The following is a 19167-nucleotide window of genomic DNA, read 5'->3' on the forward strand; positions in this document are numbered from 1 at the left end:
CAAAATTGGCTTCATAGCAGGAAACAAAGGGTCATGGCCGACAGGTGTGTTTGTGACTGAAGGCTATTTCCAGTGCAGTTCCGCAGGACTCAATTCTAGGTCCCTTGCTTTTTATGGGACAAATCAATGGTTTAGACTTAAATGTAAGGGGCATGATTAAGAAGTTTGCAGATGATACTAAAATTGGTCGTGGTGGTTGATAGTGAGGAAGGAAGCTGTCGACTGCAACAAGGTATCAATGGACTGGTCAGGTGGTCAGAACAGTGGCAAATGGAATTCAATCTGGTAATGTGCGATGTAATAAATTTGGGGAGGGCACGCCAAGGCAAGGGAATACACAATAAATAGTAGGATACTGAAAAGTATAGAGCAACAGAGGGACTTTGGCATACATGTCTACAGATCCCTGACGGTAGCAGGACAGGTAGATAGATGGTTATGGCGGCATATGGGATGCTTTCCTTTATTAGCCGAGGTATGGAATATAAGAGCAGGGAAGTTATGCTAGAACTGTATAAAACACTAGTTAGGCCACAGCTGGAGTACTGTGTATAGTTCTGACCACTGCATTACAGGAAGGATGTGATCGCACTCAAGAGAGTACTGCGGAGATTTATGAGGATGTTGCCAGGAATGGAGAACTTTTACAATGAGGAAAGATTGGATAGGCTGTGACTATTTTCTTTGGAACAGAGGCGGCTGAGGGGAGGTTTCATTGAGGTGTATAAAATTGAGAGAGGCCGAGATAGAGTGATAGGAGGGACCTATTTCCCTTAGCAGAGAGGTCATTTACTAGGGGGCATAGATCTACAATTATTGGTAGAAGGATTAGAGGGGAGTTGTGCAGACATTTTTTCACCCAGAGGGTGGTGAGTATCTGGAACTTTCTGCCTGAAAGGTTGTTGAAGCAGAAACCCTCATCGCATTTAAAAAATGCTTGGATATGCACTTGGATCGCTCTAAGCTACGAAGCTACAGTCCAAGAGCTGAAAAGTGGAATTAGGCTGGCTAAGTCTTTCTTGGTCAGCACAGAAGGGGCAAATGGCCACCTTCTGTGCTGTAAATTGTCAATATTTCTACACTGGAGAAACTGGGGTTATTCTTCTTGCAGCAGACAAGTTTAAGAGGTTTGATAAGAATTATTCAAAATCATGAAGGTTTTTGATAGAGTAAATAAGGAGCCACTGTTTCCAATGGCAAGGGTCAGTAACCAGAGGACACAGATTTGAGGTGATTTAGCCAAAGAACCAGAGGCGACCTGAGGCAACTTTTTTTAAAGCAGCGAGTTGCTATGATCTGGATTGCACTGGCTGAAAGGGTAATTGAAATAGATTCAGTACTAACTTTCAAAAGGGAATTGGATAAATATTGCATGCAAACATTTATAGGGTTACTGGAAAGGTGCAGAAGAGTGGGACTAATTGTATAGCTCTTCCAAAGAGTGGATATAGGCATGACGGACTGAATGGCCGCCTTCTGTTCGCTACGATACTACTATGATAATTTAGCTTATGTCATGAACGTGCTTCCATTGCAAATATTTTTTGAGGACTTGTGTGTAAAAGACAGTGGAGAATATTTGAGGAGATGTTGGACTTGTTTTTTTTAAAAGGTCACAGGGAGGACACTTGAGACTTTGTTTAAAAACAAACATTAAGTGGAAGTCACATGTCTTAAGCTAAGTAAATAGCAGGAGCCTTGCTGACTATTGGAGTTGTTTACAGAGAAGTGGCATGTCTAGATTTATGGTGGTCAGGAGTTAGTTTTATTTTTGATCTGTTTGAATGGGCAGTTGGGGTGTAAGCCTGCTAAGAGAGAGAGGCAACCAGCTCATCCTGTTTGAGAAATCCAGTGTGAGAACTGGAGAAACTGATGCAGCTTGTCTCCTGAGAAGCTTCTGCAAGACTTTCTCTCAACATCTCCAGGATGAACTGCTTCTTAAAAGATCCCAGTGACCACCTGTTATGACCGACCACTCCAGTCAAAGCCCCCAATACAAATAAACGATTCTGATTGTGGTGGGAGAAACGCACTGTTAATTCAATCATGTCGCTCCACAGATTGCCTAACATATCATTTTAAACTTTCCAAATTAAAGAAAGACCCTGCCAAATTGTACCATCTATTAGCCCCTGAATGAGGCTAACCAAACCAAGTGTCTTTAAATCAACAAATTAACTCTTTAATTAGAAGAACAAAATTCTTAAACACAATGAAGATATAAACAACATTTAAAATAAAAAAAAATTTGAGTCCTTGCAAATTTACAGTCCAATGTTGCTTGAAGTCCTCACAGAATGTTGCTTGAAGTCCTCACAGTCGTCCAATGTGGAAAAATGGTTCTTCCACAGTAGAACAGTCCGTAGTCTGACTCCAGGTGATGCTGTCCTTCTCCAGCAAATTTCAACTGCAAACAGTTGACTTGCAAACACTTTCAATAGAATCAATCTGACTTTAGATTTTTTGAGGGATAAAAGATGGTCACAGTCTAACTTCCCTTTCTTTGGTTTAAATTATCAGAGATCTCTGTTTTGGCTTGATGTTTTTTGAATTTTGAGAGATAATAATAATTAAACAGACTAAATTTCTCTTCCTTTAGTTTAAATGGCTGCGAGCTCTTTTTTCAAGTTCTAACACCACAGCTGTTCTGTGTCCTCTGTATCTGTGTTCTGTTTGAACAAACTGTCTTCAACTTAAAAGCCAGTTCAAAATTGAATTGTAATAAATGTATTGCTTAATATTCGCTCCCAGTGGCTGTATCTATGGTAACGAGAATGCACCCTTTGAATCGCAGTCTCCAAATAGCTGTTTCTAAGGCAACGAAAATGCATCTTCCTATAACTCTTGAGGCTTGCTGGTTCTTAAATCAATACTGATCCCTTGCAAACCTTAAAGGCAAACCTCATATTCCCGGAAAAAAAAACCTACAGGGCCGTGACACCACTACATGTGTCCAGTGTCACCCGTGTATGTGTACCCGGATGCCAGACCAAAGAACCCTCTGGAACAATCCATATCTGACCCTTTTTTTTCAAGAATTAACAAGTATTTAGCCAAAGTTTTGTTTTTGTCATTTTTTTAAGTTGATCTCTGCAGAGAAAGCTTTTTTATGTGTGTGTGTGTGTGTGTGTGTGTGTGTGTGTGTGTGTGTGTGTGTGTGTGTGTGTGTGTGTGTGTGTGTGTGTGTGTGTGTGTGTGTGTGGTTATTTAGAAGGGAATATATTTATACTTTCATAATTCAACCTGTGTGTTAATAATTTTTTAAATCTTTTTTGAATCAGTGTTGTTTTATAATAAGTTAATAGTTTTGTTGTTTATTAAAGAAACCTGGGTTGGCAGATTTTTATACTGAAACCAAAATAAAGTATATAATTGGCCGTATTGGAAACTGGGTGAAACATTTAAATATATGTTGTGACCCATGGAGAAGTGGAACTAGAGAAAGACAGTGCACTCCTCCATCCTTGGTCGTAACACTTAGGTCAAGGAGGATTTGTTTTCCAATAAAGCTGTCTTACCCTCTCTCTATAATTCTGAGTTTGCAATCAAAATAAATGTAAGTGGCTAACTTTTTCTTCCTTAAGTATTAATTTTACTCTAGCCATATTTTATTTGAGGTCAAATTTTTTTTTAAAACCTTTGTTTTAAAAAATATGATTACATTATTCAGTTTTCTAATAATCCTTTATTCTGGTATGGTAAGAATTTTGAAATGTATATAAATTTCTGTGGTCTGCTAGCTCAGGTCTTGAATTGTGTGGAATAGCTTTAAAAAAAAATCACACATGCTTGTAAAACACAGTCTGTAAAGTGAATGATCTGGTAGAAAAGCTAGATCGGAGCTGATGAGTTAAAGTATAACCCCACTGCTTATAGTGGTGTACTTGTGGCAATGCGATTGGCCCAATGGCCGGTATAACCGGGGTAGCGTTAAAAATTGAAACATTATTTCAATTACGGTTTAAGAAGCAACTTTTAAATTGACATTAATGCAGGTAGTCAATGGTTAGCACTTTTGGCCAATATAAGCAACTGCCCATTTTTAAGCGATGCAGACTGTGATATATCATTAGACAATTAAAATATATTTTGTCATCAAAAAAATGTTCATTAAAAATGACACATTTTGTGAGGTCTGCCAATTGATGTGAAGTTTTTAATTGCAGCCGGATGAAGGCAGGCAGGTCAGTATGTAATGGGGTTAACTGCTTCAGACTATATTTTTTTGTATGATACCTGTATTGCTAATAATTCTACTGCAAAGTATCAAAATATAGACATGACAATCAGTAAACAGTCTGATGTTTGAAATGTTAGTTGGTACAGTACTTTCTTGACTTCAGTTTTGAATAAACTAAAAATGAGTTCTACAAAAATTCCAGGTACTGGTAAGAGCCTAAAGATGCTGCATGTGGGAGGATTAACTGGAATCCAAAATCATTAGGAACTTTACTGTTCAATTTTGGTGCAGTATTGTTCTTGTAGTTTCGGAGGTTTTTGACAACGAAAATTTTTGAAAAATGGTTTAACCATTATATGTATTTGGTAAAGTACAATGAATGTAATAATTTTCCATGCTATTTTGAAATCATATTCCCTCTCTATTTCTATAATTAACAGAATCTGTATGGGAATGGAGAATTAGTGCACAAAGAAATTAATAACAATTGTTGCTCCTCCACATAGTAGATATTCTCGATTCTCAATTTCTCACTCACTGATGAGAATACTTTTACTTTTAAAGTCAAAGCTTTATGTCACCTATAGAGTTGACTATGCAAATACAATTTGTAGGGAAAACACTAAGCATAGCAAGATTAAAACTTAATTCATAGTATCTAGTATTTCCATGCTAAAGCTATACAATAGAAATAGACAAGCACCAACCAAATAGCTAAGTAAGGCTCTAATCATTTCCCAGTGAGTAATAATTGATATTTAAATCCTTTATTGAAATTTGATTGAAGACTCTAAAGTATACTTGTAAAATATAAATGTCATTTTTAATGTGTAAATCATGCATGAGTAGACCTGTAGGTTGCAACTCAAGCATGTACAATCGGGCCCTGTTATAATTTGAATAGAAGGACCAAAGAGATGAACGATTCAACACGACAAGGAAAGAACTGTTCTCTGTGCTATCTACTGGGAGTTGTGTTGACATTTGCAGATGATACCAAAATAAGGCAGTATAATTAATTATTTAGAAGACCAAAAGAAGCTGCAATAGGGTATTGATAAGATGTGGGAACTAGTAATCCAGACTAATGCCTCGGGGACACAGGTTCCAATCCCACCATGGAAGCTGGTGGAATTTAAATTCAATTAATTAATAAAAATCTGGAATTGAAAACTGATCTCAGAAATGGTGCCATGAAACTATCATTGATTGTCATAAATGTAATCAATTAGAAATCATTGAAGTGGCGTGACCTTCCACCCTTAAACTCTTAGTCTCACTGTAAAAACCCTTGAAAAATTTACATCTTGTTTTGTGCAGTGCAACTCCATTTTTTAAATTATACTAAGTTCATAATTGTTGCCAAACAGCCTCACTGACCCTGAGGTTCGAGAGGGAAAATAAGTCAAAGCTTCTGCTCCTGTTTGTTTTCAGTCACTCTGTTAGAAATGTGTGCCTGTTTTATAAGTTGATCAGATGCTGTTGTGATGCCTGTGCAGTCAAATAGTCAATCAACACTAACTGTAAACGATTACATATGACTAATGGCCATTTTGGGTGAGATAGCAAAGGAAAACTGGTATCTATAGAATTGTAACTCAGCAATGCCTTCTGGAGAGGAGAGGGCAATAAATAGGCAACAGAGTACGTTAGAATAAAATGTCTTAAATTCTAGCCAGTATTACACCAGACATCCTTCCTTCACTGGCGGGAACTACATGGTGGGAACTTTACTGTAAATATTTTTTTCTGCAGATTGCTTTGCATTTTTTCTCACTTTAAGATAAGATCAATTTAAAAAGCATAATGAAAAAAACATGGTGGGAATTTTCTGCTTATTCCTGTTTCATTCCAAACAACAGCTGATTATCTGCATCACGTCAAAATATCTAGCAATAACACAAATGCATCAGCATAAAATAAGTACTGAAAGGGAATTCAATAGATGTAACACTTTTTCAAAAAAAAGGCTGCTTTAATTTAAAATGGCATTTTCACATCTCAATACATTTTTGAATGACATTTTGACCAGTATTTCATCAATGCTTTGTGTATATGGTTGAAATTCTACTAAAAACTGCAAACTGGATGAATTACTTACTGACATATTTCAGATATCTGCTGTTTCTTGATTTAAGCTAAAGAATTATTTCTGTGCAATAACTGTAGCTATGTCACATCCTTTCTACAGACGGATTTTGCAGTACATTCCTCTGGCTAATTCCACTATTGAGACTCTGAAATTGGAAGTAGTCAACAGTAACCCAGGAATTTTCTCAGTAGAGATTGATCCTAGAAAACTTGTGAGTATCTGTAAGAAGTGATAGCAGAAAGAAAGCACTTGTTTTTTGTTTAGAACCATGTAATTTACAGAAAAAGAACCTAATGCCACTTGCTAAAGCTGCTTGTCTGACATCTTGTATTGTATGAGCAATAATTTCCTCCACCAAAATATTGGGAAGACCAAAGCTATTGTCTTTGGTCCCTGCCACCAACTCTGTCCCTTCTCCCTGACGCTGTCTGAGGCTGAACAAACCATTTGCAACCTTGGCATCCTATTTGACCCTGAACTGATTTCCAACCACATATCGTACCATCACCAAGACCACTTACTTCCACCTCCGCCCTTGCTACAGCTCTTCTGCTGCTGAAACCCTCATTAACATCTTTGTTACCTCTAGACTTGACTATTCCAATGCTCTCCTGGCCGCCCTCCCACTTGCACTATCTGTAAACTTGAGCTCATCCAAAACTCTGCTGTGTGTAGCCTAACTTGCCAACAATTGTGTTCACCCATCACACCTGCGCTCGCTGATCTACATTGGCTCCCATTACGGCAATGCCTCTATTTTAAAATCCTCAACCTCGTTTTCAAATCCCTTCATGGCCTCACCCCTCCTTATCTCTGTAACCTCCTCTAGCCCTACATCCCTCCGAGATATCTGCACTCCTCCAATTCTGGCCTCTTGTGCATCTCAGATTTTCATTGTTCCACCACTCTTCAGCTGTCTAGACCTAAGCTCTGGAATTCTCTCCCTAAATCATCTCTACTTCTCTGTCCTCCTTTAAGATATTCCTTAAAATCTACCTTTTTGACCATGCTTTTGATCATGTCCTACTATCTTATGTGGCATGGTGTCAAATTTTGGTTTATAATGCTACTGTGAAATACTTTGGGAATATTTTTACCACGTTAAAGATGCTATATAAATTGCAAGTTGTTGTTATCCTGTTAGGCTGCTTATCAGTTTCTAGAACTTTTTGCGCTATTTTCTTAGCTCCACTTCCAACTTGTGAATTCTGGGAACAACATTTTGCTGATGTAGGACTGCTTGTGGTCAAGTGGCTTAGTGGTAATGTCATGGGAGCTAGTAATCTAGAGGCCCAGGCTGATGCCCTGGGATGTGGGTTCAAATCCCACCACAACAGCCGGTAGAACTTAAATTCAATGAATTAACAATAACAAAATTCAGGAATTGGAAGCTAGTCGCAGTAATTGTGCCATGAAACTATCATTCATTGTTGTAAAAACCCATCTGGTTCACTAATGTCCTTCAGGGAAGGAAATCTGCCTTCCTTACCTGGTCTGGCCTACATGTGACTCCAGACCCACAGCAATAAATAGTTTTTAAAAAAGTACCACGGGGTCTTAACCTTTTTTGCACATGAAATGAAAGATAGGACCAAGGTTAGCTTTTAGTGTCAAGGGCAAGCAGATTTCAGGCAGCTACTATTCGTCATGCAGGGTGTATATGATTAGATAGAAGAGCAGAGGGAAAAAGAGGTGTGAAGAAACTCTTCAGCATGTCGCCTCCAGTTTTCACTCATCTTGGCCAAGACATGCCCCCTCGCTGTTATGTCAAGGACCTTCTCCTCCAGTAGGGAAAGGACGTCTAGGCAGCTTTTGTCTCCTCTATTTGTATGATGTCTTCTGCTGCAAGAAAGAATGTGTTAGCTGTTTTGAGAATATGCCTGCTGGGGTTGAATTGTGTGAATTTTGTGTGCAAGATTGTGAGATTTTAAGAAGTGAGGATTCCAATAGTGATGAAAGTAGGAGATGCAGAGTGTGCATCAGAGGAAAAGGGAGTAGGGAAAGGTGATTCTAGGAAAATGAAGGGAATTGGGAGAGGTGTGTATTCGAATAGTGGGGGTGCAGCTGTGTGCAAAGAGTAATTGAGCTGAGAACTTGATTTCTTACCTTGATGACTGGTGAAGTCATTAGACCTCTTTTGATATTGCAGCCAAGTCGTAGGAGCTAAGCTCCCCCCATTTAACTCTGTAGCCACCTGTTCCCATTGTCTTTGGAGGTGTTGACTAGAGGGCATTATGTCTCCCGAGAGGATCATATTCTCACTCCCCCTTGTTGACTGCCTGCTCAAGGGCCTGAAAAGCTGCATCAGAGAATCTGGGTGCTCCATCTGCAGCTCCTGCATCCATTTTGGCTCTTAGATAACTTTTCCTGCTGCCTGGAACCAGAATGCACCTCCTCTTTAAAAGGGATGGGGCAAGTCTTGGCCAAGGTGACTGAAAACTGGAGGAGACATGCTGAATGGTTTCTTCACGCCTTTTTTTCTCCTCTGCTCTGCTATCTAACCTTACACAACCTGCATGACAAATAGCAGCTGCTGTTAGCTCTCTGCTTTCCTTTGACGCTAAAAGCTAACCTGATCCCTATCTTTTATTTTATGTGCAAAAAAGGTCAAGACCCCTGTGGTACTCGACGACAAGCAGTCCTGCACCAGCAAATGGCAGGTTGCCTTTAAATGGTCTAAGTGGCACCCAAATTCCTACCCTTCCAATCAGATTTTCAAGCAATGAATAGCATGGTATCATTGGCAGCATGTCTGCCTTATGATAATGTTGTCCCCATGGCCACTGCAGAGGTGCATGCGGTGTCTTACCTTGTGCACCCACAATACTGTTTTTTGTTGCAATCAAATCTCTAGGCCGTAGGCCTTTTCCTTGAGTCATTGGAACAGCTCAATGCACACTTTAAATGAAAAATATTCTTAAGTATAGCCAAACAGATAGAGTATTGTGACATCATTGTAAAATATGTTTCTTTTTCAAATGCCATCTGTTTTGAATTATCACATTATCTCTGTAAAGTATAAAAATATTCTAGGAAGATGATACCACCTCATGTGGTCTAATTTAATTTACACCATGAACATACAGAATCTGACTTGATGAATACTTTAAGAAGATTCAACACAAATATTAAAAAAGGAGTAAAAAAAATATTTTCATCACAAGCTGTAAAGGAAATCCATGGCTGGGCTGGGGACCCACCGTATCTAGGTCCTGGTTGATTTCCCTGTGGTCTTGCTGCACTTTAAGCCATATTTGTACCACTCACCAAGAGCAAATTCAGGTACTGGGTTTCCAAAATTAAAATAAAATCATTGCTTTTCTGCACACATGGCCATAAGATTCTGAGATTCTGTGTAAAAGTGCTAAATTTCTTGGTTCTAACAGACCTTCTCTGCCGACCATGAAGAATTTAAGTAGCAGTCTGCATTAATCATACAAAATGTCGATACAGTCAATATAGTACATCAAAGGAATGAGGCTATAAAACGCGGTATTGATTTTATGTTTTGATTCTTTCCTGTTCACAGTTAATTGTGAATCCTCAGTCTACAATTGAAGTACCTGTTCAATTCTCTCCCTCAACATTGGGAAAAACCAATCATTGTGCAACTATTATCTTCAAGTGTCCTCAGGTATGTCTTTTCATTTCTCTTCACCATCTATATTTATGATCTGGTTGAAGGGGTTGGGGGAACTGAATGGGAAAGAGACCTATGTGTTATAGTGCATGAACCTCTAAAGGTTCACAACCAGTGCAGACAAAGTATTAGATTGAAAAGAAAAATACTACAGAAAAACTGCTGGAAATTAGAACAGAAAATGTTGAAAATTAAAATCACTGACCTCTAACATTAACAGTACCTTCCTCTGTCCACAGATGCTGCCTGACTTGCTGAGTGTCTGCAGCATTTTTGTTTTTTTATAGTATTATGCTGTATCACTAGGATGATCCAGTAAAATACAAAAAGCGCAATGGTATCCCATTCAAGACCTTAGTTCGGCCTCAGTCTAGAACACTATACATAATTTTGGTCTGTTCGCATGATAGGTTACCTAGAGCCCCGGAAAAGGTTCAGAAGAGACCTTCTCACTTGGTAAACAGCTTAAAAGCCCTTAGTTACCATGATTGGCTTGAAGAGCTGAGTCATACTAAGAGTTTTCTTTATCAATTAAAGGTACCACTGCCTTGAAATTCTTTGCAAATGAGTTTTTTTCCAGACAGCATCTGGTAATCTATGCCACATTAGCCAGGCAGCAGCTTGCTAACAAATAAAGAAGTTCAATGATGGTCTCTTCCGACCGGTGGCACACTTAATTTCCTCACAAATGGAACCAGAAAAAACAGAGAGAGAGAGAGAGAGCTCTCTAATTCTACAGGTAGGTTCTCACAGGTGCAAGGAGCAATTGACAGAATCCATGTGGCACTCAAAACCTCCTATGAGAACCCTTCAGTTTCATGAATAGGAAAGACTCACATTGCTATGATGTGCAGCTAGTATGCGATGCAAAACCCTTTATCCCGCATGTTAATGCTTGCTGTGCATGAACTAAACCCCTGCCTGTTCTCTCTCACCACCCTCACAAAGATTTCTGTTTATTTCCTTAATAAGATAGAAATTATATATTTTCACTGACATCATCCAACTCCCAAAATTTGCAAGCACACAAAAATGAACTCAGAATTCTATGCGATAAAGCCAGATTTATTCTGAAGAACTGCGTTCAACAAAATGTGTCTAAAATCCATTCACCCAATACAGAACTATTTAAAACTATGTCTGCTACTTGCACCTTACTCGCCCAAACACCTAGTCTGTTACCTCTACAAGGGTGCTTTCTGAACACTGGGTGGCTGGGATGGTTCCCTTGCAACCTTAGAGGCCTGAGCTAACTCTCACCTCAGTGAAGTAGCTGTCCCAGACAGACCAGCTTCCCAAAGAGTTTCTTTTATAGAATTAAAGAATTATTGACTTATGCTGAATCTCCCTCATGGCAAGCACTGGAGTGGACATTAAGGAAGCAGACTGATTAGCACTCTGTGGAGAGACAGTGACATCTGTGCCCACTCTTTCCAGCTCATTGGTGCAGGGAATAGTTTCAGAGATCATACTGATCAATGTCATTATAGACCAAATAGTCCAAATTTGAAGCACTGTGAAAGTACAACATTCAGGTTGATTCTCAAAACATCTACTGAAGAAGAAAGAAATACTTGCATTTATAGAATGCATTTCATGACTTCAGGACACCTCAAAGTGCTTTGGCAGCCAATGTAGTCACTGTTGTAATGAAGGAAACACAGCAGCCATTTTGAGCACAGCAAGCTCCCACAAACAGCAAGGCGATAATGACCAGATAATCTGGCTGGAATTTGACCGCCACGAATCGGGTCCCGTCGGAGTCATGCGGAGGGAAAAATGGTGCGCGAAGACGTCGGTCTGAGTCCCCGGCGTCATTACACGCTGACACAATTTAACTAGCGTGGGAAGTCGGACGCAATCGAGTTTGCGTTCGCCGCACGACTAACATCAATTGAGAAGTACTTAAGGTAATTCAGAATCCAATTGACAGAGATTTTACAATACGTGTCTGATTTTATGGCCGTTATTCGGGTCGTGGGGCGTGTCGGGAACCCGGCAGGTTCAAAAGGGCAGCAGGCATTGATTCATGAGGGAGTTGGAAGTAAAAATGAATTTATTGAACTTTATTCATGCTGATATTATTTGTGTGTCCTAACAAGAGTTGTAACTTGCAGGTTGTGCAGAAGGTTTAATCTGAATGTTATGCACTGCTGCTCGGGACCCATCAAATATTAGTTATTGCCTGAAAGGAAATACCTGAAGTGAGCCAGTCACAAAAGCTGGAAGCTATTACCTGTGGTCAAAGCATTTGTTCTGTTGTTCAACAATGGGACTTGTTCACTCTGGAGGTGGATCATTAGATGAGGTGGACAATGATTCAATGAGTGACAGAAGTACAAATGGTCAGGGGAACGTACAGCAAGCTGCACCAGTGCATCCTCGTGCTGCTGGAGGGAGAGTAGTTTGCAGAGTCGCCAGGAGTGACCAAATGTCAGGAGACGTGCCTTCCCAGTAGGAAGGGCATACCGAACGCATCTGAACTACCTGCAGTTGTCAGAACGCCAGTGCAGAAGAAGACTGCGACTGTCATGGGACACTGTCATATCTCTTTGTGAGGTGCTGGCATTGGATGTTGCATCAAACTGTCTCGGTGGCCATCCAATGCCAGTCGCTCTAAAGGTCACAGTAGCTCTTAACTTCTATGCGTCTGGCACCTTCCAAGCCTCAGCTGCAGACTTGTGTGGTGTCTCACAATCAGCAGTGCACCATTGCATAAAGGTTGTGACATTGTTTCAATGTGCTCACCATTTCATCACGTTCAAGACGGACAACACCAGTCAGGCTGAGAGAGCCAGAGGCTTCAGCACTATATCTGGCTTCCCAATGATACAGGGCGTGATAGACTGTACTCATGTGGCCCTTAGAGCACCAGCTGGACAGTCAGGTGCTTTCATGAACCGCAAGGGATTCCATTCAATGAACGTTCAGCTCCTCTGTGATCATCGGAAGCGAATCATGCAGGTGTGTGCACGTTACCCTGGTAGTTGTCATGATTCTTTCATTCTCCACAACTCACAGGTGCCTGCAATTTTCAGTCCTCCACACAGAATGGAGGGATGGATACTTGGCGACAGGGGTTATCCTCTGAAGACATGACTCATGACACCAGTGAGGAACCCAAGGGGTGAGGTGGAAGAACAATACAACGGGAGCCATGCGGCCACCAGAGTGACAATCGAGCAAACTATAGGCCTCCTAAAGATGAGATTTAGGTGTCTTGACCACTCTGGTGGATCACTGCAGTACGCACCATTGAGGGTTTCCAGAATCATTGTCATCTGCTGTGCCTTGCATAACCTGGCAATTGAACATGGAGATGCCCTAGAGGATGATTAATGTCAACGCGATGTGTCATCAGATGATGATGACATTTCTGATGAGGAAGATGGGCATCCATCTAATGATAATCATGGAGAGGAAGCTGAATGTAATTTGGCTCTAACTGATAGAGAAACAAGAGAATCTCTATTGGAACGCATTTCAGTTGAAATGATATAAACCTTCACACATTTCAATCTGATTTATGACATTAATCATTGTGAGGATCTGTCAGTGCAAAATCTCTAACCTTTAGGGGGTGAGACAAAGCGAATAACCAATCCATCACATCATGAGAGACGTGACCCAAGTGTGTGGCCTCACATTTGAGACAACTTGAGCTGACTAACTATGTAATATCTGACTTCAGGAATGACATGTCCAATGATAAAATCTCCAATTTAATCAAACACTATTGTTTTACAAATCAAATAAATGTACTTCAAGCCACCCAATGCACCAGTAGTGAAATTAATTAAAGTGTTTTCTTAATCTGTTTACGCGTGCTCATTCGTGTGCATGATCCCTTGCCACCAGACTAACCAGAGGCAGGTGGCTGATCTTGTTGCCGCCCTGCTTTTGATGACTTGGGCAGATGTCCTCTGCATGCTCATGGCCGTGAGGGCCCTGGCATCTCAGTGTTCTCATGACAAATATCATGAGCACCCTCTATCACCCCGGGATTTAACGGTTCACATGTCCCTGGCGGAGGGAGCAAGGAGCTGCAGGATGCATCAGAAGCGCCGTGAGAGGAGCTCCCATATGTGATCTGCTGCCCCTATGCCCTTGTGAGGCTCTGGTGGTCCTCAATGGTAACATCAGAGCAACCTGGTGCAGTCGCATCAGATTATGCTCTCTGATGCTCTGGTCCAGGGAGGCCACAGTCGTTCTGAGGTCCCGAATTGCTTGAAGAACTGGTCCCTCCACTGCAGCCGTCAGTCTATCAACGGAGGAAGCCAGATGTTCAAATACCGGTGAGATTGCTGAACTCATACTTTGGATGGATGCCTCCAGAGTATGAGTCATAGCGCGCAACGTCTCAGGCAACTCCGCCAGATTTCCATGGACCGCATTCTGTACCTGCAACATCGCCCGACGAAAGGATGATCTCTGAGGCATGTCATCAGCTTGCGGATCTGCACTGGCCTGGCATCCCACTCTCCTCCGAGTGTGTGATGCATCGGCCGATTCTGCCTCCGGTGTCTGGCCCGGCAACTGTGCTGTGCTCACACCAGTATGTGACATTGATTCCCCAGACACAGTCATCCCAACCGAAGTGTCAGTATCTGCTGTGGGACTTGGTGTGTCGCGATGATGTGACAGTGCACCCTCTGAGGCGCCCTCCTCTACCTCAGAGGTGGATGGTCGGGCAATGCTAACGCTTCCTGGCACATGCTGGGTTTCACCTGTTGGGAAAAGCATTATGATCAGTTTCATCATCAAAGAACAAAGAACAGTACAGCACAGGAACAGACCATTCAGCCCTCCAAGCCTGCGCCGATCTTGATGCCTGCCTAAACTAAATGTACATTGAGGGTTGTAAGCCCTTTAAAAATGGCGTTGGCACCTGCGCATTGGCGCGAGACACCGCTGCCGGCGACTGCTCACCCACCCTCTCCACGTCATCGCTGGGGACGAGTGCTTTGGCTTTGGACATGAGCCGTTGCGTTTGAAATCGCGGCGGCTCCACGACGTCATCTCTGTGTATGCGTGCTGCATTTATTTTTACAAAATTTGCCTATTTTGGTGGAGGAGTCTTAAAATGCAGCCCATTATGTTAATGTCATTGAATATTTCACACTCCTCCTCCCTGACTGCAATGCCTGTATCATCCCTCTCTTTTGTGAAACAGATCCAAAGTATTCATTAGGAACCATACCAATGTCCTCCATCTCCATACACAGGTTACCCTTATGGTCCTTAATAGGACCTACTCTTTCTTTAGTTATCATTATTTATTTATGTAAAAAACATCTTTAGATTTTCCTTGATTTTACTTGCCAATATTTTTTCATGCCCTCACTTTTCTTTCTTAATTTCCTTCTTAATTTCACCCCTACACTTTTTAAACTTCAGGTTTTCTGCAGTATCCAGCCTGCAGTATTTGTCATAAGCTTCCCTTTTTTTCTTTATCCTCTCCTTTAAGCCCCTTGACATCGAGGGGGCTCTGGATTTGTTAGTCCCACCCTTTTTCTTTAAGGGAACATGCTTGCTCTGAACCATCACTATCTCTTCCTTGAATGCCTCCCACTGATCTGGCACTGATTTACCTTCAAGTAGCTGTTTCCAGTCCACTTCACCTAAATCACATTCCCCTATTGAGAACTTTTATTCCTAGTCTATTTTTGTCCTTTGAAATGACTACCCTACATCTAACTTCCACCAAAGTACTCTCCAGCTGATACCCCTTCCACCTGCTCAGCTTCATTCCCTAAAACTAAGTTCAGAACCATGCCCTCTCTCATTGGGCTTGCTACATACTGGCTAAAAAAGGTCTCCTGAATGCATTTAAGAATTTTGCTCCCTCTGTGCCTTTTCTGGGTGATTCTACCACACAGTAAAGTCTAGAAAAACAAGAAACAAATTGTAGCACCTTTTGTACACTTCATCAGAACTTTTAACTTGAATCCTTAACTTAATATCATACATAATTTTTAATTTTAATAAGAGAAAACAAAAGCTGACTTAGTTCTCTATTGGATGCAAAGATCAATTATTATTTCACCAACCAATTGCTAACATCCCTCATTTAAAAAAGGAAGAGTAAATTTGTAGCTTCCAATCTGCATCATTGTTTATTGAATATCAATAATCAATAATTACAAATGTTTTGCAAGTTGAAAATGAATGAACTGTTATTGCTCAGAGAAGTTTTTGTAGATTTCTCATATAGCTAACCACCTTCCATTCTTTCAACAGTTGAAAGAGTGGACATTTCATCTGTCAGGAGTAGGCTTGCTTCCGCGGCAAATGGACCCTGTTAGTATCAGTGCGTCTGTCAACTCTCATGCCTCAGTTATTGTGCCCTTTGAGAACCCCACTAATGAGTTTCTTCTGGTGGATGTGGTGCTGACAGGTAATGGCCTCAGTTCAGAGCATTGTTTAATTTATCTGCTTGAATGTTCATTAGTGTTGAAGTAACTTTATGATAGAGTCTAAAACTCAGTAGCTGAGCAAATTTTAAAAACATGCTAGTTAGCAAAACTTGCTAGTGTTAAATATTGGATGTTTCATACTCTTAAATGCTTTAATTGGCTTGCCCTGATAGATTAGCGATCTTAACCAGTAAGTAACTGAGCAATTCATACCAGAATAATTACAGGTTCAATCCACTACCTGTGTTGAGCTAGTTGACTTTAGCTAGGGCATTAGGAATGGCATTACAGTTTGCCACACCATTTCTAGTTTAGGGAGGGGTAAATCATCCCAAGGTTCTTAGCATTGATTTCTTTCCAATAATTACTTTTGAAAGTTCACCTTTGAAGCATTTTGTGAGGACAGGAATGGGTTTGATTGAGGTGCTAAAACTGCTGAAACTCATTGTTCTAATTGAATAAAGTCTACTTATGAGATACTGGAAGGTAGATGGTGCCCATGGAACCTTCCTCTAGCAAGAAGTCAATGACTTCAGATGAAATAAATACTGTATTTTAATGTGGAAGTTTTTTGTGATAACAGTAATAGAAAACTTCAAAAGCCTTGGAAAGAGCTATGTACTCAAAATTACACAGAAGATTGAATACATTTTCATTCTGAATCTACTGTAATAAATAATTTTAAACCAAACGAACTCTGCTTCATATCCATTTCTCCAAATACCAAAGCAGTATATTTGGATTTTTGCTAGTATTTCCTAGAGTAAATGTGGTTAACAGCTGGAAGCAATCCTTGGAAAAACTAAGGAAATCGATGAACTAGAAATTATTTATATTGTTGAATAAGAATATAAGCGTCTGAAATTTATGAGCTAGCCATCATTCGCGGTGGCCACTCCGATATCAGCAGTCTTCCCATGCGGATGCACTGTTGCTAAGCTCCCATGATATTTTGCGCGGGGCTCATTTAAATGGAAGGGGCGGAGTGGCCGCCCCCGATGATGTAGAGAGGGCAGCTGCTCCATCCCTGGAAACGGTGTCTGGCGCCAACACCATTTTTAAAGGGCTTCAAGCCCTTAGAGGAAATTTTAATTTTTAAAGGAATATTTGTATAAATGTGATTTTAAAATTTTAATAAAAGCTAGAGGCCCTTTCAACACCCCCCACCCCTACCAATGCCTGTTCTAGGGTCCCGCCCTGATAATTTCAATACTACCCCCTCCTCACCAGTGTCACGCCTCGCAACTCCAAATGGGAGTTCCAGCCAGTGGCCAGAATATTGGCACGGGATGGTCTCCAGGGTAAGGTAAGTTCATTTGAATGATTTAAACGCAATTATAATCTTAATATGAAGACCCCGCCAGCGGCATGGCCCCGGCGGGAAAATGCAGCGTGGCCTTCTCGCCGTCGGGGGTCAGGGCGGGCCTCTACCGGAAGAATTTTCCAGGCCCTCACGCCACAACCCCCGATGCTAGATGCCTCTTAAAATTAAGCCCAAGATATTCAAAACGTTCCCTCTCTTTTATTTCTCTTTAGTTTGGCAAGGTCACAGAATAAAAATACTATTAAAATTATTTTGGTTAAGTGTATTGTTATTTCATATCTAATTTCAAAGCTAAGTACATAAAGAAAAACATTATGTTAATCTAGAAACACTAAAGAGTCGTTGTACAGAAATACGGTCGAAAAATAACCATTCTGCTTATACCTGACAATATTGCAGGAATGCTATGTTCCCATTCAATTGATGAAATATGCATTGTGCAAATATCTTCAGTTGAAGCAAAAATTACGCATCTTTGCATATTAAATCTTTGGAAGATTGTAGCATAACTGTTTAGATTAGATTAGATTAGAGATACAGCACTGAAACAGGCCCTTCGGCCCACCGAGTCTGTGCCGAACATCAACCACCCATTTATACTAATCCTACACTAATCCCATATTCCAACCAAACATCCCCACCTGTCCCTATATTTCCCTACCACCTACCTATACTAGTGACAATTTATCATGGCCAATTAACCTATCAACCTGCAAGTCTTTTGGCTTGTGGGAGGAAACCGGAGCACCCGGAGAAAACCCACGCAGACACAGGGAGAACTTGCAAACTCCACACAGGCAGTACCCGGAATCGAAGCCGGGTCCCTGGAGCTGTGAGGCTGCGGTGCTAACCACTGCGCCACTGTGCCGCCCTTTCTTTCTAAATAAAGTGATCTGTCTGGAATTATCACTTTCATTGTAAAATGTACCACCATATGCTAATTTACAACTCATTTTGATGTGATATGATAGAAGAAAATGCATTAGTGTCATTGAATCTTTCCTTTGATGTAGTGAATTGAAAAAGCTTTTTAATCTTGTAATCTTCATTTGTTCAGATAATGAACAGGTGAAGCACCATCACAATCCTTCAGACCTGCTGCAATGCACTAACAAAGAGCCTGTTTTCTGTATTCCACTGAAACAAAATCAAGGTAATGATTTGCCAAGTCTTCTAACAACAGAGTGCAGTATGACGATTTTATAATCTTGCACATGTTTCATGCACGGCATCTGAAATGATTATTTAATTGTATGCCTTTTATTGAGTATCATCACTTCAGTAAAAATGTTAAATATCTGCCCGTCATGTTGAAAAACTATATGCTCTGCAGCATGACTCAAAAGTCACAGAACCAACCATTCTGCTAATTTCGTCATTTTAAAATACTTATGAGTCTTTAGCTTTTTATTGCATCTGCGCCATTGTCAGTGTTATTTATTTGTATTATTGAGTGCAGGTTTTGGTAATAATTAATGTTATTGGTGGTGTAATTGTTATACTTCTCAAAGCCTC

At 40.6% G+C, this 19167-nt stretch overlaps 1 protein-coding gene across 2 annotated transcripts in view; it reads left to right on the forward strand.

Annotated features, from left to right (window-relative positions):
* The window catches only part of LOC137374438 (cilia- and flagella-associated protein 47-like), a 777638-nt gene that overhangs the window by 614283 nt on the left and 144188 nt on the right, over nt 1-19167 (forward strand). For both annotated transcript variants that reach the window (XM_068040550.1, XM_068040551.1), the window contains 4 exons: nt 6372-6483; nt 9802-9906; nt 16153-16309; nt 18710-18805. In XM_068040550.1, coding sequence (XP_067896651.1) covers nt 6372-6483; nt 9802-9906; nt 16153-16309; nt 18710-18805 — 470 coding nt within the window. The remainder of the gene's footprint in view (nt 1-6371; nt 6484-9801; nt 9907-16152; nt 16310-18709; nt 18806-19167) is intronic.

This window comes from Heterodontus francisci, chromosome 10 (genome assembly GCF_036365525.1).
Source record: "Heterodontus francisci isolate sHetFra1 chromosome 10, sHetFra1.hap1, whole genome shotgun sequence".
NCBI lineage: Eukaryota > Metazoa > Chordata > Chondrichthyes > Heterodontiformes > Heterodontidae > Heterodontus > Heterodontus francisci.